Source organism: Aethalodelphis obliquidens, unplaced genomic scaffold (genome assembly GCF_003676395.1).
Source record: "Aethalodelphis obliquidens isolate GAN/ISIS:26980383/991018 unplaced genomic scaffold, ASM367639v1 scaffold28, whole genome shotgun sequence".
In the NCBI taxonomy this organism is placed as follows: Eukaryota; Metazoa; Chordata; class Mammalia; order Artiodactyla; family Delphinidae; genus Aethalodelphis; species Aethalodelphis obliquidens.
Window position 1 is genome coordinate 24,272,496 of NW_020837972.1, and position 21,909 is coordinate 24,294,404.

Sequence of the window (21,909 nt, forward strand, 5' to 3'; positions counted from 1 at the left end):
GATTCTATGTTTAGCTTTGTAAGAGACTATCTTCCAGAGTGCCTTGCAGTTTTGCATTCCCACTTGCAGTGAATGAGCGTCTCTGTTCCTCATCCTGACCAGTTGTTGGTATTGTCAAGTTGTTAAAAATTTTGCCATTCTGATAGATGTGAGGTGATATTTCACTGTAGTTTTAAGTTGCATTTCCCTAATGGCTAGGTAGTGGTATTGAGTATATTTCTATATGTGTTTTATTCTTTCTATATCTTTGGTGAAGTATCTGTTTTCTTGTCATTGATTTTTTTAAAATTTAATATTAAACAAAAATTTTATTGGCGTATAGTTGATTTACAATGTTGTGTTAGTTTCAGGTGTACAGCAAAGTGAATCAGTTATACATATATCTACTCTTTTTAATTTAATTTTTTTTTAAGATTTTTTTTTTTGACGTGGACCATTTTTTTTTTAAGTCTGTTGAATTGGTTACAATATTGCTTCTGTTTTAGGTTTTGGTTTTTTTTTTGGCCCTAGGCATGTGGGATCTTAGCTCCCAAACCGGGGATTGAATCCGCACCCCCTGCATTAGAAGGTGAAGTCTTAACCACTGGACCCCCAGGGAAGTCCCTCCATTCTTTTTTAGATTCTTTTCACATATGGGCCACTACAGAGTATTAAGTAGAGTTCCCTGTGCAGTAGGTTCTTATTAGTTATCTATTTTATATATACTAGTGCGTATATGTCAATCCCAATCTCCCAGTTTATCCTTCCTCCCATCCCCTGGTACCATAATTTTGTTTTCTACATCTGTGACTCTGTCTCTGTTTTGTAGATAAGTTCATTAGTACCATTTTTTTAGATTCCACGTATAAGCAATATCATATGATATTTGTCTTTCTTACTTCACTGAGTATGACAATCTCTGGGTCCATCCATGTTGCTTCAAATGGCATTATTTTGTTCTTTATGGCTGAGTAATATTCCATTGTATATATGTACCGTATCATTAAAAAAAATGTTTTTTAAAATTCTTTATCTTGTTTATTTTGTCTTGAGAGGGCAGAAGCCAAACTTACTGAGTTTGATGGGCATGACATTAAGATATTACATACGGCTCTTCAGGATTTGGGGCTACAAAATCATGCTTTCTTATTCTTTTTTTTAAAAAAATATCATTATTGAAGTATAATTGCTTTACAATGTGGTGTTAGTTTCTGCTGTATAACAAAGTGAATCAGCTATATGTTTACATATATCCCCATATCCCCTCCCTCTTGAGCCTCCCTCCCACCCTCCCTATCCCACCCATCTAGGTCGTCACAAAACATCGAGCTGATCTCCCTGTGCTATGTAGCAGCTTCCCACTAGCCATCCATTTTACATTTGGTAGTGTATATATGTCAGTGCTACTCTCTCACTTCATCCCAGCTTCCCCTTACCCCCGCTGTGTCCTCAAGTCCATTCTCTGTCTGCGTCTTTATTCCTGCCCTGCCACTAGTTTCATCGATACCATTTTTTGAGATTCCATATATGTGCGTTAGCATGCGGTATTTGTTTTTCTCTTTCTGACTTACTTCACTCTGTATAACAGTGTCTAGGTCCATCCACCTCACTGCAAATAACTCAATTTGTTCCTTTTTATGGCCAAGTAATATTCCATTGTATATATGTGCCACATCTTCTTTATCCATTCATCTGTCAGTAGATATTTAGGTTGCTTCCATGTCCTGGCTCTTGTACGTAGTGCTGTAGTGAACATTGTGGTACATATGTCTTTTTGAATTATGGTTTTCTCAGGGTATATGCCCAGTAGTGGGATTGCTGGGTCATATGGTAGTTCTGTTTTCAGTTTTTTAAGGAACCTCCATAGTGTTCTCCATAGTGGCTGTATCAATTTACATTCCCACCAACAGTGCAAGAGGGTTCCCTTTTCTCCACACCCTCTCGAGCATTTATTGTTTGTAGATTTTTTGATGATGGCCATTCTGACCAGTGTGAGGTGATACATCACTGTGGTTTTGATTTGCATTTCTCTAATGATTAGTGATGTTGAGCATCTTTTTATGTGTTTGATGGCAAGCTGTATGTCTTCTTTGGAGAAATGCCTATTTAGGTCTTCTGCCCATTTTTGGATTGCGTTGTTTGTTTTTTTGATATTGAGCTGCATGAGCTGCTTGTATATTTTGGAGACTAATCCTTTGTCAGTTGCTTTGTTTGCAGATATTTTCTCCCACTCTGAGGGTTGTCTTTTCGTCTTGTTTATGGTTTCCTTTGCTGTGCAAAAGCTTTTAAGTTTCATTAGGTCCCATTTGTTTATTTTCGTTCTTATTTCCATTACTCTAGGGGGTGGGTCAAAAAGGATATTGCTGTGATTTATGTCATAGAGATACCACATCTTCTTTATCCATTCCTCTGTTGATGGACACATAGGTTGCTTCCACATCCTGGCTATTGTAAATAGTGCTGCAGTGAACATTAGGGTGCATGTATCTTTTCAAATTGTGGTTTTCTGTGGGTATATGCCTAGGAGTGGGATTGCTGGGTCATGGTAGTTCTATTTTTAGTTTTTTAAGGAATCTCCATACTGTTCTCCATAGTGGTTGTACCAATTTCCATTCCCACCAACAGTGTAGGAGGGTTTCCTTTTCTCTACATCTTCTCCAGCATTTATTGTTTATAGATTTTGTTGTTGTTGTTGTTTGTTTATAGATTTTTTGATGATGGCCATTCTGTGACTGGTGGGAGGTGATACCTCATTGCAGTTTTGATTTGTATTCTCTAGTAATTAGTGATGTTGAGCATCTTTTCATGTGCTTTTTGGCCATCTGTTGTCATGGATTTTTAAGAATTCTTTGTTATTCTAGATTTAAATCCTTTATAAGAAAAGTGATTTGAAAATATTTTCTCCCAGTCTCTGGTTTGTGTTTTCATTTCCATGACACCAACTTTCACAGAGCAAAATGTTTTAATTTTGATAAAGTTTATTTTCTGAATTTTAATTTTTTAAAATGAGTTTTGCTTTTGGTGTCATATCTAAAATTTCATTGCCCAAACAAAAGTGCACAAATTAAAAAAATTTTTTCTCTGGAATTTGTAAAGTTTTAGTTTTCACATTTAAGTCTGTGATCCATTTTTAGTTAATTTTTGTATAGAGTGTGGGGTATGTGTTGAGGTTCATTTTTTATGTGTATGGATGTGCAAGGGTTCCAGCACCCTTTGTTGAAAAAGGTGATCCTTTCTCCATTGAATTGCTTTTGTGTTTTTATGAAAAAAAAAATTTTTTTTTCAAGAGACAGTGTTTATATGGGTCTATTTCTAGGCTCTCTTTTCTGTTCCATTGATTTTTATGTCTAATCTTTTACCAGTATCATGCTTTCTTGCTTTTATAGGAAGTCTTAAAGTGGGCTAGTGGGAGTGCTGCACCTTTGTTCTTCAGAATTGTTTTGGCTGTTCTAGTTTTTTGCCTTTCTGTATTAATTATAGAAGAGCTTGAGGATAGCTACAAAAAAGCTTGTTAGGATTTTGATTGGAATTACAGTGAATCTATGAGTCAAATTAGGGAAAACTTACATCTTAACAATACTGAGTTTTCCAATCCATGAACACACTATAGCTTTCCATGTTTTAGATCTTTGATTTTTTAAACCACTGTTTGTATTTTGGAGCATACGTATTTCTGCACACATATTTTCTTTTATCATCTTAACCATTTTAAGTGACAATTCAGTGGTATTAAATACATTCATAACATTGGCAGTCATAACCACCATATCCGTCTCCACAGCACTCTTCCTCTTGAAAAACTGAAGTTCTATACCATTAAACAATAACTCCCAATTCCCCCCTCCCCATAACCCCTGGCAAGCGCCACTCTACTTTCTGTCTCTGATTTTGACTACGCTAGTTACCTCATATAAGTGGAATCACACAGTAATTGTCTTTTTGTGACTGGCTTATCTCCCTTGACATAATGTTCACAAGGTTCATCCTTGTTATAGCATACTGCAAACTTTCTTCCTTTTTAAAGCTGAATAATAATTTGTTGTATGTATATACCTCATTTTGCTTATCCATTCATCCATCCATGGACACTTGGATTGCTTTCATGTTTTAGCTACTGTGAATATTAACATTGCTATGAACATGGATGTAGAAATATCTCTTTAAGACCCTGCTTTCACTTCCTTTGGGGATATACGCAGAGATGAAATTGCTGGACCATATGGTAATAATAATTTTTAATTTTTTGAGGAGCCACCAAACTGTTTTCCACAGCAGCTACACCATGTTGTATCCCCAACCAGCAGTGTACAAGTGTTCCCATTATTCCACATCCTCGCCAACCTTTGTTATTTTTATGGTTTTTGATAGCCATCCTAATGAGTGTGAGCAGAAACTCATTATAGTTTTTTTTTTTAATTAATTTATTTGGCTGTGTTGGGTCTTTGCTGCTGCATGGGCTTTCTCTAGTTGTGATGAGCGGGGGTCACTCCTCGTTGCAGTGCACGGGCTTCTCACTGCAGTGGCCTCTCTCTTTCAGAGAGTGGGCTCTAGGTGCGCGGGCTTCAGTAATTGTGGCACGTGGGCTCAGTAGTTGTGGTTCCTGGGCTCTAGAACACAGGCTCAGTAGTTGTGGTGCACAGGCTTAGTTGCTCCGTGCCATGTGGGATCTTCCTGGCCCAGGGCTTGAACCTGTGTCCCCTGCATTGGCAGGCAGATTCTTAACCACTGCGCTGCCAGGGAAGTCCCTCATTGTAGTTTTGATTTGCATTTTTGTTATGATTAGTGATGTTCAGCATCTTCATGTGCTTATTGGCCATTTGTATATCTTCTTTGGGGAAATGTCTATTCAAGTCCTTTGATTACTTTTGAATAGGTTGTTTTTTGTTGAGTTTTAGTTCTTTATATATTCTAGATATTAATCCCTTATAAGATATATGACTTGCAGATATTTTCTCCCATTTTGGGAGTTGCCTTTTTACTATGTTGATGTTGTGTTTTGATGCAAAATTTTTTTTAATTTTCATGAAGTTCAATTGGTTGGTTTTTCTTTTGTTGCTTCTATCTTTTGTGTCATTTTCAAGAAATCATTGCCAAATCTAACATTGTGAAGCTTTTGCCCTATGTTTTCTTCTTATATAGTTTTAGGTCTTACATTTAGGTCTTTGATCCATTCTGAGTTAATTTTTATATAGTGTTAGATGAGGGTCCAACTTCATTTTTTTTAATGTGGATATCCAGTTTTCCCAGTAGTATTTGTTGGAAAGACTTTCCCCGTAAATGGTCTTGGAACCATTGCCAAAAATCATTTGACCATATATGCAGGGGGTTATTTCTGGGCTCTGTTCTATTCCATTGTCACCTTTATGTCAGTACCACATTGTTTTGATTACTGTAGCTTTGTAGTAAGTTTTTTTTAATGTTATTTATTTATTTGGCTGCATTGGATCTTAGTTGCGGCATGCAGGATCTTCATTGTGACATGCAGGATCTTTTTGTTGTGGCATGCAGTCTTCTCCAGTTGCAGTGTACAGGCTTCTCTCTAGTTGTGGTGCGCAGGCTCCAGAGTGTGCGGGCTCAGTAGATGTGGTGTGCTGGCCTTGTTGCCCCACAGCATGTTGGATCTTAGTTCCCTGACCAGGGATCGAACCCTCATCCCCTGCATTGGAAGAAGGATTCTTAACCACTGCACCACCAGGGAAGTCCTGTGTAGTAAGTTTTAAAATCAGGAAGTATGAGTCCTCCAGCTTTGTTCTTTTTCAAGATTGTTTTGGCTATTCAGGGTCCCTTGAGCTTCCATATGCATTTTAGGGTGGGTTTTTCTATTTTTGCGAAAAACATCGTCGGAATTTTATTAGGGATTGCATTGAATATGTAGATCACTTTGGGTAGTGTTAACATTTTAATATTAAGGAACATAGGGTATGTTTCTGTTTATTTATGTGTTCTTTAATTTCTTTCAGTAAGGTTTTCAGTTTTCATTCTACAAGTCATTTACGTCCTAGGTTCAGTTATTACTTTTTGATGATGCTATAAATGGAATCATTTTCATAATTTGCTTTTCAGATTGGTCATTGTTAGTGTATAGAAATGCACCTGATTTTGGTGTGTGACTTTGTATCCTGTTATTTGCTGAATTCATTTGTTCTAACTAGGTTGTGTGTGTGTGTGTGTAATCTTTAAGATTTTCTATATATAGGAAGACATTGTCCATGAACAGAGATAATTTTACTCCTTTTTTAATTTAGATGCCTTTTATTTCTTTTTCTTGCCCAATGGCTCTGGCAAGAACTTGAAGCACTATGTTGAATAGAAGTGGAGAAAGAAAGCATTCCTTTTTTTAAAAAAAAATATTTATTTATTTGGCTGCATCGGGTCTTAGTTGCAGCACGTGGGATCTTTCATTGTGGCGTGCAGCCTTCTCTCTAGCTGTGGTGCGTGGACTCTAGAGTGTGTGGGTTAGTTACCCTGCAGCATGCAGGATCTTAGTTCCCTGAACAGGGATTGAACCCACGTCCCCTTCATTGGAAGGCAGATTCTTAACCACTGGACCACGAGGGAAGTCTTGAAAGCAGGCATTCTTGCCTCATTCCTGATCTTAGAAGAAAAGCTTTTAGTCTTTCATCATTGAGTATGATGTTCACTGTGTGTTTTTAAGATGTGGGTTTTATTATGTTGAAGTACGTTCCTTCTATTTCTACTTTGTTGAGTGTTTTGATCATGAAAGAGTGTTGAATTTTGTCAGATCCTTCAATTGAGGTAATCTGCATCGAGATAATCATTTTTTTAACTTCATTCTGTTAGTGTGATGTATTGCATTGAGCAATTTTCAAATGTTGAACCATCCTTGCATTCCAAAAATAAATCCCATTGGTCATGGTGTATGATCTTTTTAATAAGCTGTTGAATTTGATTTGCTATTATTTTGAAGATTTTTGCATCTATGTTCATGAGGAATATTAGTTTGTAGTTTTCTTACAGTGGCTTTGTCTGGATTTGGTATCAGAGCCTTAGGAAGTGTTCCCTCCTCTAGGTTTTGGAAAAGCTTGAGAAAGATTGATGTTATTACTTCTTTAAATATTTGTTAAAATTCACCAGTGAAGCCTGGGCTTTTCTTTTTTGGGGGAAGATTTTTGATTACAGACCCAATCTCCTTACTAGTTATAGATCTGTTCAGATTTCCTATTTCTTTGTGATTTGATCTTAATAGAAACACAAATGGAATTCATTCCTTTCAACTAAGTTATCCAATTTGTTGACATACAATTGTTCATAGTACTTTCCAATAATCATTTTTATTTTTGTAGAATCAGTACTAATTTCCCCACTTTCATTCTTGATTTTAGTAATTCTAGTCTTCTCTCTTTTTTTTTTTTTTTCCTCAGTCTAGCTACCTGAAGCTTTATCAAAATTTGTTTATCTTTTCAAAGAACTAAGCTCTGGTTTCATTGATTTTTTTCCTATTGTTTTTCTAGTTTCTATTTTGTTTGTATTCTAATCTTATTTCCTTCTTTTTGCTACCTTTGTGTTTAATTTGTTCTTTTTCTGTTTCCTTAAGTTGTAAAGTTAGATTATTGATTTGAGATGTTTCTTGTTTTAAATATGTTTGGTTTTTTTTTTTTTTTGAAGATGTTGGGGGTAGGAGTTTAGTAATTTATTTATTTTTGCTGTGTTGGGTCTTCATTTCTGTGCGAGGGCTTTCTCTAGTTGTGGCAAGCAGGGGTCACTCTTCATCGCGGTGCACGGGCCTCTCACTATCGCGGTCTCTCTTGTTGCGGAGCACAGGCTCCAGACACGCAGGCTCAGTAGTTGTGGCTCACGGGCCTAGTTGCTCCGCGGCATGTGGGATCCTCCCAGACCAGGGCTCGAGCCCGTGTTCCCTGCATTAGCAGGCAGATTCTCAACCACTGCACCACCAGGGAAGCCCCTAAATATGTGTTTTTAACTGTAAAATTTTCCCTTAACACTGCTTTTGCTGCATCCCAACAACTTTATGTTGTGTTTTGTTTTCATTCATGTCTAAGTATTTACTAATTTCCCTTTTGATTTGTTTGATCCATTGGTTGTTTAAGACCATGTTGTTTAATTCCCACAAATTTGTGAATTTTCCCTTTTTTTCTGCTGCTTTTAGTGATTTTTAACTTCATCCTATGTGGTCAGAGAAGATACTTTGTATGATATTTATCTTTTAAATCTATTGAGATTTAATTTGTGGCCTAACATATGGTCTGTCCTGGAAAATGTCTCATGTGTACTTGAGAAGAATGTATATTTTGTTTTTGGGTAGAATATTCTGTATATGTCTGTTAGAGGTAGTTTATTTAAATTCTGTTTCCTTACTTATTTTCTTTCTGATTGTTCTATGCATTATCGGGAGTGGGATATTGAAGTTTCCAACTATTATTATAAAACTATTTCTCCCTTCAATTATGTCAGTTTTTGTTTCATGTATTTTGATGATTTGTTATTAAGTGTAACTGTTTATAATTTTCTATCTTCTAGCTGTGCTGAAACTTTAATAATATGTAATTTCCTTCTTTGTCTCTTACAACCTTTTTGATTTGTCTGATGTTAGTATAGCCACCCCTGCTCTACTTCGGTTACTACTTGCATGGAATATCTTTATCCATTTTTTCACTTTTGATCTGTTTGTGTCTTTGGATCTAAAGCGAGTTTCTCATAGACAGCATATTTGAATCATGTTTCTTAATCCATTTTGCCAAACTCTGTCTTTTCACTGGAGAGTTTTATTGATTTACACTTACAGTAATTACTCATAAGGAGGGATTTATTTCTGTCATTTTGCTGTTTTCTTTATACCTTATAGCTTTTTGGTCCTTCAGTTCCTGCAATCACTGTTTTTTGTGATTAGTTGAATTTTTATAGTGAAATGTCTAAATTCCTTTCTCATTTGCTTTTTTTTTTTTTTTTTTTTTTCTCATTTGCTTTTTGTGTAAGTTTTATAACTATTTTCTTTGTGGTGGCCATGGGATTACATTTAACTTCCTAAAGTTATAGCATTCTGATTTGAATTTATACCAGCTTAACTTCAATAACATACAAACACTATGCTCTTTTACAGCTCTGTCCCACCCCTTTTGATTGCTGATGTCTCAGAGTTACATCTTTATACATTGTGTGCCCCGAAATGTAAACTAATAATTATTTCAAATGCATTTGTCTCTTATAATTATGTAGAGAACGAAATGTAGAGGCACAAATATACTACCATTATAATTACCCAGATATTTACCTTTATTCAGATTTTTATTTCTTCAAACAGCTTCAAAATATTGTCTAGTGTTCTTTTATTTCACATACATGACTCCCTTGAGCATCTCTTGACAAGCAGGTCTAGTGGTAGCAAACTATCTTTTGTTCTTCTGGGAATGTCTTCATTTCTACCTCACTTTTTACTTAATTAATTTATTTATTTTTGGCTGCATTGGGTCTTCATTGATACATGTGGGCTTTCTCTAGTTCCGGCGAGTGGGATCTACTCTTCATTGCAGTGCACATGCTTCTCATTACTGTGGCTTCTCTTGTTGCAGAGCATGGGTTCTAGAGTGCAGGCTCAGTAGTTGGGGCCCACAGGCTTAGTTGCTCCATGGCATGTGGGATCTTCCTGGGCCAGGGCTCAATCCCGTGCCCCCTGCATTGGCAGGTGGATTCTTAACCACGGCACCACCAGGGAAGCCCTCTACCTCACTTTTGAAGCACAGTTTTGTCAGATACAGGATTCTTGGCTGGTAGTTTATTTTTCTTTTAGATCTTTGAATATATGGGTTTATTGCCTTTTGGTCTCCAAAGGTTCTGATGAGAAGTCTATTTATAATCTTACTGAGGAGCCCTTGTAGGAAACAAGTCATTGCTTTCTTGATGCTTTCAGGGTTCTCTCTTTGTCTATTGAAAATTTGAGCATGTGCGTTTCTTTGAGTTCATTGTTTTTTGGAGTTTAGATTCTTGGATGTTTATATTCATGTCTTCATCAAATTTGGAATTTCATTTTCAAATTTGGTGTCCATTTTTGAAAATCTTAGCCATTCTAGATGTGTAATGGTGTCTCACTGTTTTAATTTGCAATTCCCTAATGATATATGATGTTGAGCATCTTCTCATATGCTGATTTACCATCGGTGTATCTTCATGTTCAGATCTGTCGCCCCACACCGTGGTTGCTACTTACAGCTGTTGCCTTTTTTATTTCACGAAATTTTAACGTCTTCTCTTCAGTGGTACCTCCTGGTGCATTCAAGCAGCATTGCTTGCTTCCCCCTTTGTGCCCATGTTCTTTTCTCATAGCATCTTTGACTGCCTGTTACATTTTTATGGGTTTAATCTTTGCTGTTCTCTGCAATGCTGAACACTTCTGTCTTTCATCCATTTTATATTACCTGCTCCTAGTTGAATACCTGGCACATGGTATTCTTATATGCTGAAAGACAGGTTAACTGATTTAATGCATATTGATGGGATATTTTCAGTAAACGTTTGCTTTTCTCCCAAAGTACAATGTAAATAATGGACACCCTTAGCAGCCTTTTGTTTACTACAAACTCAGTAAAATGATTTGCAATTGAATGGAGATATGCTGTTTCAGGGACCATTGTCATTCATGGATGTGTTTGTGGACTTTACCTGGGAGGAGTGGCAGCTGCTGGACCCAGCTCAGAAACACCTGTACAGGAGTGTGATGTTGGAGAACTATAGCAACCTGGTGTCCCTGGGTAAGTACCACTTCCCTGAAAGGAGTGTGTGTCATCTCCAGGCTTCCCCTTCTTGGGTGCTGAAAGCTGGGGCACTTTCATAAAATGCTTGGTGATTTGCGGCTTATATTTAGAGGCCAGATTTTCTTATTCTCCCTTTGGCATCAAAATCTGCTGGTTGAATGATGTTCATTTTGCCAAAGTGCAAAAGGGCAGCTTGATCACGCCGCCTCTAAACCGAGTCTTCCCCATTCTGCTGAATCCCATGGTCCTAGGCAGTTTTGGGCCAGGTTGTCTGTAATTTTCTATTCACAGGGTATCAACACACCAAACCGAATATCATTTTCCAGTTGGAACAAGAAGAGCTGTGGATGATGCAAATTCCAAGTGAGGGCCATATGGGTGAGTCGTCAGAACATTTAGATCTTTTCCTCCTTAGAATTGGTGAGTTCTGACGTGATGTTCCCTTTGTGTTTGTACTTTTGGGTCATTTGTAACCATTGTCTCTTAGTTAATCTCCTCTGTGGCATTCTCAGCTTCCTTCTTACTTTCCCGTGGTGATAGATGCATTTCATTACGCATTTAAGCAAGCTTTTCCTCTTTACCTCTTTTCATGTGACTTTCACACCCCTTCTACTTTTTTTCTATTTTTCTAAAATTACTTACATTCATATTCAACACAGTTCCAATTTCCTTCTCCTTGAAACCTACGTGTTAGGAGATTCTACCCTTTCTGCTTCTCCTTCCTAATGGCTTTGTCATCACTGTTCTTTCTGAGTGTATTCCTGCATCATTTGATAATATCATTTCTCCCGCCTGAAGCCTTTTCCCCACACCTTACTCAAGTGAACCCCATGGAACCCACTCTCACACTGCACGACACAGTGCTTATTCTCCTCATGCTTTACTGACCTCGCATGCTCTTTCCTCTGAGTCCAAAGGGGTCTTTCTTATATTCCCCACTTTCCTCGTATATTGTAAGTTTTCAAAGACTTCCACTCTGAAGATTTACGCTTTTTCTTTCTGTATTGGTGACTGACAGCCCCATCCCTCTTTCATCTGCCCTTTGGTACTGGGTTTGACTGTTCCACTGGGCATCTTCCCTGCATGGGCCACTCCCTTGTCTCATTTTTCAGAAACTGGAATTGGAATGTCTCTTCTGCTGCCCCATAGCTGTATGATAACTTCTCACCTTCCTGGTTGTTAGTTCTGTTATGCTCCTGGATCTTCTTCCTGGCACTGGGGCGTGAGCCTAAATATCCTTTTTATGCAGTTCTCTTCACTAGTCTTGCTATAATCTGTTAGTATCTTGGTCCTTCAAAAATAAGTATTTTAAGGCCTCCATCTTCTCAATTCCCACCTCCTTCTCATTGGGAATGAGATAATTCCCAATATTATCTTTTTTTTTTTCTTTTCTTTTCTTTTTTTTTTTTTTTTTGGCTACACCACACGGCTTATGGAATCTTAGTTCCTGACCAGAGATTGAACCCGGGCCCTTGGCAGTAAAAGCATGGAGTCCTAACTACTGAACCACCAGGGAATTCCATTATTTCATTTCTTGCTTATTCTACTTATTAGCCAAATTTATACCTTTTACTCTTTTTATACTGTGAGTTCATCCTGATGTTACTGTCAGATATATTTCCCTAAGCAACTACATATTCTGTCATAAGTGTGGCAGGATGAATCAACAGTTAATCTTTGTATTATTAGGATGGTTTCAGCTACAATTTTTGATTAGTCCTAAATCAAACTATTTAGGCAGAAGTGATTTATTACCACACATCACAAAATGTCCTGATGTGGGACTGCTTGACTTACTAAATCCCCAAACGTCTATCTCTGCCTCGCCATTCTAACTATGTCAGTATTTCTCAGATTTCCTCCCCTCATGGTCACCAGATGCCTCTTACAGTTCCAGCCAACACCTGCAGATATACCAGTGGGCAGTGGAATAAGAAAGACTGTTTCTTTCCACATGGTCCTTTTAATTAGGCATTAAAATCTCTTTCAAGAAACCCCAGCAGACTTACCATGTTGAGCAGGCTAGATTTTTATCACATATCCCTGTGTAAAGAAGACTCTGGTGAGGGAAACAGGGTCATCACTGTCGGCTCAGCTATATCATGCTTCACTCTCGGCAGGGGTATGGAAGTGGGTCCCATTTTCCTAACTGCAGCACATGGCCTTACAAATGGAAGTAGGAAATAAGATCAGGTTTCTGCCAGCCAGGAAAAGGGCAGCAGAACGGCTGGGTAGGCAGCACTGTCCACCTCCATCTACCTCTCTGGTTAGGCATCATCCAGTCACACCGTTCTTTCCATCCATTCATCTTCAAAAATATTCTGTTACCCCTCTTGTCATTCTTCTAGTATATTAATGGAAGTCTAGGATCCTTGTTTCTAATCAGACGTGGTGGTTCTTCATGTTCTGGTGATCTATAATTAAAGATAAGTTATCCATGTACAACCAGCCAGACAGGTAGAGTGGCAGAGAGAGGTACAGGGTGGGTACAACAGGAACCTCGTTCTGGGAGAGCAGCAGGAGTGGCACAACAGAGAAGCATTGGAACCCGGGCTGGGCAGGCTGTGCCGGGGCTTCCTGCTGTGGCCGTGGCCTGGTGAGCCCGGGTTCTGCTGGCTTAGCATGATTTCCTCTTCCATTGTCTTCTGTGGCTAAACTCAAGATGGGCCACAGCCAGTAATCATGTTTAATACAGTCTTGAATCATATTTAAATAATCTTTAATCTTGTGAATTCCTCTCTTCTACTCACTGGCTCTGGTATTCTGTCCTTATTTCTTGAATTCTTTGTGCTCTTCCTTGAGATACCAGCAATGATTAATTTCCCGCAATTATTGTTGTAAAGAAAATGCTTAACAGCACATTCATTAGATTTCCTGGGAAATCAAATGAAGGAAGCCAGAGATGTGGGAACCAAGGGAAAATCAGCAGGAGTGTGGTGCCAGCAACAGAAGGATTGGAAGGGTGAAGTACAGAAACTGACAGATTCAGTATCCATGAACTTTCAGAGTCTACAGGGACAACACTGACAGCCAAACATGAGCAAATATGATTTGAGGGCAAAGGTTAATTACTCACTGGCCTGTTTTCTTCTTGATGAAAACACTTCTGACTTTAAGACCATGTATTGGGTTGGCCAAAGGTTCATTCATAAGATGGCTCTAGTAGCACTTAGTTGTCTTTAACTTCATTCAAAACAGGTTTGTTAGATTGTATTGTGACAGCTGTTGTATCGGTGTGCATTAAAAAAAAATTATCAAAATTGGTGAATATTTCTGTAGCCCTTTTAATATTGAAGATGGAAGAAAGCAACATTTTTGGCCTGTTATACTGTATTATTTCAAGAAAGGCAAAACTGCAAGTGAAATGCAGAAAGGGATTTGTGCAGTATATGGAGAAGGGGCTGTGACTGATCTAACATGTCAGAAGTGGCTTATGAAGTTTCATGCTGAAGATTTCTCTCTGGATGATGCTCCACGGTCAGGTAGACCAGTTGAAGTTGATAGCAATCGAATTGAGACCTTAATTGAGGACAATTAACGTTATATCACAAGGGAGATAGCCGATATATGCAAAATCCAGATCCAAGTCAAGGGTTGAAAATCATTTGCACAAGCTTGATTATGTTAATTGCTTTGACGTTTGGGTTCCATGTAAGTTAAGCGAAGAAAACCTTCTTGATCATATTTTCAAATGCGATTCTCTACTTAAATGTAATGAAAACTTTCAGTTTTTAAGACGAGTTGTGATGGGCAAATGAAAAGTGGATACTGTACAATAATGTGGAACGGAAGAGATCGTGGGGCAAGTGAAATGAACCACCACCAACCACACCAAAGGCTGGTCTTCATCCAAAGAAGATGATGTTGTGTATAAGGTGGGATTGGAAGGGAGTCCTCTATTATGAGCTTCTTCTGGAAAACCAAATGATTACTTCCAACAAGTACTGCTCCCAATTAGACCAACTCTAAGCAGCACTCGAGAAAAAACATCCAGAATTACTCAACGGAAAACACATAATCTTCCATCAGGATAATGCAAGACCACATGTTTTTTTGATGACCAGGCAAAAACCGTTACAGCTTGGCTGGGAAGTTCTGATTCATCTGCCATATTCACGAGACAATGCACCTTTGGATTTCCATTTATTTCAGTCTTTACAAAATTCTCTTAATGGAAAAAATTTTAATTCCCTGGAAGACTGTAAAAGGCACCTGGAACAGTTCTTTGCTCAAAAAGATAAAACCTTTTGGTAGGATGGAATTATGAAGTTGCCTGAAATATGGCAGAAGGTAGTGGAACAAAATGGTGAGGGCTTCCCAGGTGTTGCAGTGGTTGAGAGTCTGCCTGCTGATGCAGGGGACATGGGTTCGTGCCCCAGTCCGGGAAGGTCCCACATGCCACGGAGTGGCTGGGCCCATGAGCCATGGCCGCTGGGCCTGCGCGTCTGGAGCCTGTGCTCCGTAACGGGAGAGGCCACGACAGTGAAAGGCCCGCGTACCGCAAACAAAAAAGCCCAAAATGGCTAATATGTTGTTCAGTAAAGTTCTTGGTGAAAATGGAAAATGTATCTTTTATGTTTACTTAAAAACCAAAGGAACTTTTTGGCCAACCCAGTAATAGCCAGTAATATTCCCTCCAAAGCCACTGTAACAGTCAAACATGCTCCTGTTCATTTCTCACTGCATGGGGGTGGGTACTGTCCCAGTTGGGAATTGATGTTTGGGAAAATATAATTTGGAGGTTGTGTACAAAATGAATAAGAGGGTTCAGATTTAAGATGTAGGGAAACCTGAAATGGGGTGTTAAGATCCTGTGATATTGCTGTCTTCAAACCTGACCTGCTTCTGTGTTCTCTTAATACCCTTTTCTGTCCATTGCCTTGGTCAGCAATAACTTCGGGACATCTAGGTCAACTCTACCCATTCTCTCTTCTGTTCAACCTCCAGATATTTCTGATTATGACTGAGGACTTAGTCTTGTGTCTAGTTCCCTATCCACTTTGTATTTTTGGAATTTGGTTGGGGGGTGGGAGTTTGGGTTGGGTTTATGTTTAAAAGCATTCTGGCCACCCTGCCCCGTCTGTTTTTCATTCCCCTCAGAGAAAACCAATTTCATCTCTTTAGCTCTTTCTTATGGTATTTACGTCCATGTTTTTCTAAATAACCAACTTATTCCCTTGCACCTTGATTTCCTCCTAATTACTTAGTGTGAAGGGTAAAGATTTAATTCTCTTTCATCCTCCTTCCCTCATACTCCCCATGATATACACACTGTCTCTTTCCATACCTCCATCATCCTAATCAAGCTGTTTCATACTTAGATCAGTCTTCAGTTTTTATATCTTTACGACCATGTAATTTCTGTTCACAGGTAAATCATGCAAGTGTACAATGGCTAGTTTTCGTTCATAAATCATTTTTTCTCGAGTTGTTTTACTTCCGTGCCCAGTTTTCTGTGTTATCATTAATGTATTTATAATTAATTTAACCCCAGACTCTTCTTCACATGTCTAAATATTCTTTTGGTACATTCAGCTAAATTAGTGATTCTGTCAATTTCATCTTCCTGGTGACATCACTCCCATGTCTTTTGACTTGCTCCAGTGTAAGCTGATTTTTCTCAAGACCTGGTTGTACAGTTTTTAACCTGGAATCTCCTTTCAGATTTTCTTTTCTATTTTTTTGTGTCATCTTTTTTCTTGGTTTGTTTTCATAGTAGTTTCCTGTGAAAGGAACACCTTTCATAGTAGCTTCCTGTGAAAGGGTGCATTTGATATAAAATTTGAGACATGTGCCGCTGAAAATGTTTATACTTTACTCCTGAATGCTCTGTTTTTTCTCTCCTAGCGATGCTAATGAGTAGTCAGATCCATTCTAAATTTTGACCCATTATATGAAACTTTTTTGGTTTTTCTGGAAGCTTTATTAGCTGCTGATTGTCAGCGTTCTGAAACATCTCGATGATGTTTCTTGTGAGTTTATTTTCATCTATTTGGGTATTCAGTGGAACTTTATTCCCAAGAAGACTGTAAACCAATCTGCAGTGGTTCTGCTCTTTCTCCTGAGCTTAGCACAGTGTTTGGCACATAATAGATATTTAACGATTATTCATCAACTGAAGCTAATGCTCAGAGATCCTTTCCCACCTCTTTATATATATATATATTTTAAATAAATAAATAAATTTATTTTTGGCTGCATTGCATCTTCATTTCTGCACACGGGCTTTCTCTAGTTGTGGCGAGCGGGGGCTACTCTTCCTTATGGTGCGCAGGCTTCTCATTGCAGTAGCTTCTCCTTTTGTGGAGCATGGGCTCTAGGTGCACGGGCTTCAGTAGTTGTGGCACATGGGCTTCAGTAGTTGTGGCTCGTGGGCTTAGTTGCTCTGCAGCATGTGGGATCTTCTTGGACCAGGGCTTGAACCCATGTCCCCTGCATTGGCAGGCGGATTCTTATCCACTGTGCCACCAGGGAAGACACCACCTCTTTCTGTTTTGCTCATTTCTCTTTTGCTTTCTAAAGAAGGCATTTTGCAAAATTTTGTAACTCAAGACTACCTTTATTGTCAGTTCCCTTTGCCTCATACGTGTTTTGATTTGCTTTGTTTTCCCGAGTGCCCAGGAGTTTGGGTACATTTACACTTGAGATTTTATTTACGTTCAGAACTGATATCTGAAACTAAGAAAAACCTCATGATATGGCATTTTTAAGGCAATTTTATGCTATACTAGGATCATGTTACTATTTATAACATATGAGTATTTTCATTTCTAGACGAAGTCTGGGAAATTGATGGTCATATGGAATGGCATAAGGAAAATCAAGGCAAGCTAAGAAGTATGTCAAAAGGCTATCAGTGTACTGCATTTGGAAAACTATGTCTTCTTAGTACAGATTATGTTTCTTCAAGACAAAAACTTCATAAATGTGTCACAAATGGAAAGAGTTTGAAATATAGTACAGATTTCGGTAATAATTATTCCAGAAAGAATCCTAATGGGTTTCATGCACATAGGGAATCGTCCTTCCATTCTAAACATGAGCAAGCTGTTATTGGGATAAAATACTGTGAAAGTAATAAATCTGGAAAAACTGCCAACAGAAAGTCACAGCTCATATGCCAGCAAATACGTATGGGAGGAAAGCCCTTTGAATGCAGTTACTGTGGGAAGGCCTTCAGTAGCAAGTCATACCTTGTGGTGCATCAGCGAACTCATGCAAAAGAAAAACCCTACAAATGTAATGGATGTGGGAAAGACTTCAGCAGCAAGTCCTACCTCATTGTTCATCAGAGAACTCACACAGGAGAGAAACTACATGAATGCAGTGTTTGTCAGAAAACTTTCAGTTTCAATTCACAACTTGTTATACATCAGAGAATTCACACGCGGGAGAATCCCTATGAATGCTGTGAATGTGGGAAAGTCTTCAGTAGGAAAGACCAGCTTGTTTCACACCAGAGAACTCATTCAGGACAGAAACCCTATGGGTGTCATGACTGTGGGAAAGCTTTTGGTTTGAAATCACAACTCATTATACATCAAAGAATTCACACAGGGGAGAAACCCTATGAATGCAGTGATTGTCAGAAAGCTTTTAATACAAAGTCTAACCTCATGGTACATCAGAGAACCCACACGGGGGAGAAACCCTATGGTTGTAGTGAATGTGGGAAAGCCTTTACCTTCAAGTCACAGCTCATTGTACATCAGGGAGCACACACTGGGGTAAAACCCTATGGCTGTAATCAGTGTGGAAAAGCGTTCAGTTTGAAGTCACAACTCATTGTACATCAGAGAAGTCACACAGGAGTGAAACCCTATGGATGCATTGAATGTGGGAAAGCTTTTAGGAGCAAGTCCTACCTCATCATACATATGAGGACTCACACAGGAGAGAAACCACATGAGTGCAGTGAATGCGGGAAATCCTTCAGTTTCAATTCACAACTTATTGTACATCAGAGAATTCACACGGGGGAGAATCCGTATGAATGCAGTGAATGTGGAAAAGCCTTCAGTCGGAAATACCAGCTCATTTCACACCAGAGAACTCATGCAGGGGAGAAGCCCTATGAATGCAGTGACTGTGGGAAAACTTTTGGTTTGAAGTCACAGCTCGTGATACATCAGAGAACTCATACAGGAGAGAAACCCTTTGAATGCAGTGAATGTCAGAAAGCCTTTAACACAAAGTCGAATCTTATTGTTCATCAGAGAACCCACACAGGAGAGAAACCCTATGGTTGTAGTGAATGTGGGAAATCCTTTACTTTCAAGTCACAGCTTATTGTACATCAGGGAGCACACACTGGGGTGAAACCCTATGGGTGTAATCAGTGTGGAAAAGCCTTCAGTTTGAAGTCACAGCTCATTGTACATCAGAGAAGTCACACAGGGTTGAAACCCTATGGATGCATTGAATGTGGGAAAGCTTTTAGGAGCAAGTCCTACCTCATCATACATATGAGGACTCACACAGGAGAGAAACCACATGAATGCAGTGAATGCGGGAAATCCTTCAGTTTCAATTCACAACTTATTGTACATCAGAGAATTCACACGGGGGAGAATCCGTATGAATGCAGTGAATGTGGGAAAGCCTTTAATAGAAAAGATCAGCTCATCTCACATCAGCGAACTCATGCTGGGGAAAAACCTTATGGGTGCATTGAGTGTGGGAAAGCCTTTAGTAGCAAGTCATACCTCATTATACACATGAGAACTCATTCTGGAGAGAAACCATATGAATGCCACAAATGCGGGAAAGCCTTCATTTGGAAGTCGCTACTCATTGTACACGAGCGCACTCATACAGGGGAAAACCCTTATAAATGCAGTCAATGTGAGAAGTCCTTCAGTGGAAAATTACGGCTCATTGTACATCAGAGAATGCACACAAGAGAGAAGCCCTATGAATGCAACGAATGTGAAAAAGCCTTCATTAGGAAGTCTCAGCTCATTGTACATCAGAGGACTCATTCAGGGGAGAAACCCTATGGATGCAGTGAATGTGGAAAAACCTTCTCTCAGAAATCAATTCTCAGTGCACATCAGAGGACTCATACAGGAGAGAAACCCTGTAAGTGCAGTGAATGTGGGAAGGCCTTTTGTTGGAAGTCACAGCTCATTATGCATCAGAGAACTCACACAGATGAGAAACATACTGGTGAAGTAAATGTAAGAAACTTTCTCTCAAAATTCAAGTCACAGGAATTCCCAGAAAATTTGTACAGGAGAGAAACTCTGTAAATGGAATCATCTCATTGTACACCATGTATATGTGGCATGTGGAACGCTGTTTTTTATACACACAAAAAATATCAGTACATGTGCACAAGGGACTCTATGAATTCAGTGAACCCTGTGAAAGTTCTTAGCGGGAAGTCTTGTAAGTTTGTGCAGGTGAGGAACATTATGAATGAAATGAATGTCAGAAAGCCATTTTTTGATATGCTAACATCCACAAAGAGGAAATTCCATAATGCAAATGAATATAGAATACAGTCCTTTGAAATTCATAGTTTATTAAGAATTAGGATTTTAATGAGAGAAAACATAAATGAATGAATTGCAGGTATCATAAGCTCATACCTTGGAGAAACCATGCTATAAGTTAGGGAAACTCTTCATCTAGAAGGACAAACTTCTAGTAAAAAAAAAAAAAAAGAAAAAATATTTGAATGAATGAAGATCTATGAATATTTCAGATGGGGTAAAGCCTCAGCAGGAAGGTTTACTTACTATTATTTTGATTCATTTGGAAAAAAATAATTTCCTTTACAAATTAAGGGAAATTATGTTCCAAATGTTCCAAACTTTTAGGAAACGATTGGAGAAAGTATTCAACTATCAATGATAGGTATGTTCATAGTAGAACATAAAGATTTTTTAATCTGTGTAAATAAATGTAATAATCAGGATAAGAATAAGGATGACATCATAAGACCTGCAGGGATATTTAGGTGTTATCTTCGTTTCTGTACTATAAAATATGTTTTGTGTAGCTTTGCATATTCTTGTGAATGCCACATTTGGTAGATAAATTAGCCAGATGACAATACCATTTTCTAGGGGTTTCTACTCTGCATAGAGGCATTCTTATTTAAAAATACGACTTCTTATTAGAATAATATGGCATTAAAATGCATTTCCATACTTTAAACCTTTTATTTTGTACCCTTTGTAAATGGTCCTGAAAGCTACCTCTTTAGTTACATAATCAATATAGTGCAATATAGTTTCATGTGATTGTGTATCTGCAATCTGTTCTACCTTCTCTGGTTAGAACACCTTGATTTCCTTTAAGAGAATTCACAGTGTATGCAGTCATGATGGGATCATCATTCAAGGTGCCCTGCCAGGAGTTGGCTGAGATAGTTCAGAATATAAATTTTTAATGGACTCCTTAGTACAGAAAATCAAACTTAGCTTTTGTTCTCAGGTAGCATCTTACTGCTAGTATTAATTAGTTCCTTCTATATAGATTACACAGAATAGCTTTAGTTATTGTCCCTTTTTAATCCTAGTTCACTTCTCTGTTAATTTGAACTATCTTGTATCCTCTCAGTACATTTAAGTGATACCTTTAAGTGATGCTGCTGAAATGTGTATGTATAGCTATAGATTCAGGATGGTGAAAAGTCATTCTACCAGTTGCTTACTTACAAAGTCAGTTTTTTTCACAGCCTCACCAATTACCTTATGTGAATGAGCATTAATCTGAAAATTAGGTTATGCTATCTTGGAGGAATATGAGGATTCAAAACTGCAAATATTTCTGAAACACCCACTACTTTGTGCTCTTTACTTCAGTGGGGAATCCCATCTCTTACCCAAAGAAACTGCATCTTCCTTGAAGGACGCAGTCAATGATTTCTGAATCCCAAGTCCTTATGTGTTCAGCTCATTATTATTATCCAATGTCAATAGAACTGGGGTGAAGAATGATGATTTACAGAAGGGAAGAGAAGGCTTGCATAAGGAAAGAATTTCAGATATCTGCTACAGTCTATCCCATAAACCTGGAAAATATGAATATGTATTTTGTCATTGATGTTCCAAGGAAGATATATACACAAAATAAAGAAACACATATTCTGTTTCCTACTATCCAGGGTCAATTAGATTTCAAAGGTTCTGTATTGTGTGATGCAAATCCACATTCAGCCTCTCCCAGTAGAAGCCAGAGATGTCAGCATAAT

The 21,909-nt window shown here is 38.3% G+C and overlaps 1 protein-coding gene across 8 annotated transcripts in view; it reads left to right on the forward strand.

The window, feature by feature from the left end:
* The window catches only part of LOC113630020 (zinc finger protein 268-like), a 64,568-nt gene extending 42,754 nt beyond the window's left edge, over positions 1 to 21,814 (forward strand). For all 8 annotated transcript variants that reach the window (XM_027125230.1, XM_027125227.1, XM_027125226.1 and 5 more), the window contains 3 exons: positions 10,577 to 10,703; positions 10,998 to 11,084; positions 17,481 to 21,814. In XM_027125230.1, the coding sequence (XP_026981031.1) occupies positions 10,577 to 10,703; positions 10,998 to 11,084; positions 17,481 to 19,957 (2,691 nt within the window). In that variant the 3' untranslated portion in view covers positions 19,958 to 21,814. The remainder of the gene's footprint in view (positions 1 to 10,576; positions 10,704 to 10,997; positions 11,085 to 17,480) is intronic.
* The last annotated feature ends 95 nt before the right edge of the window (positions 21,815 to 21,909 follow it).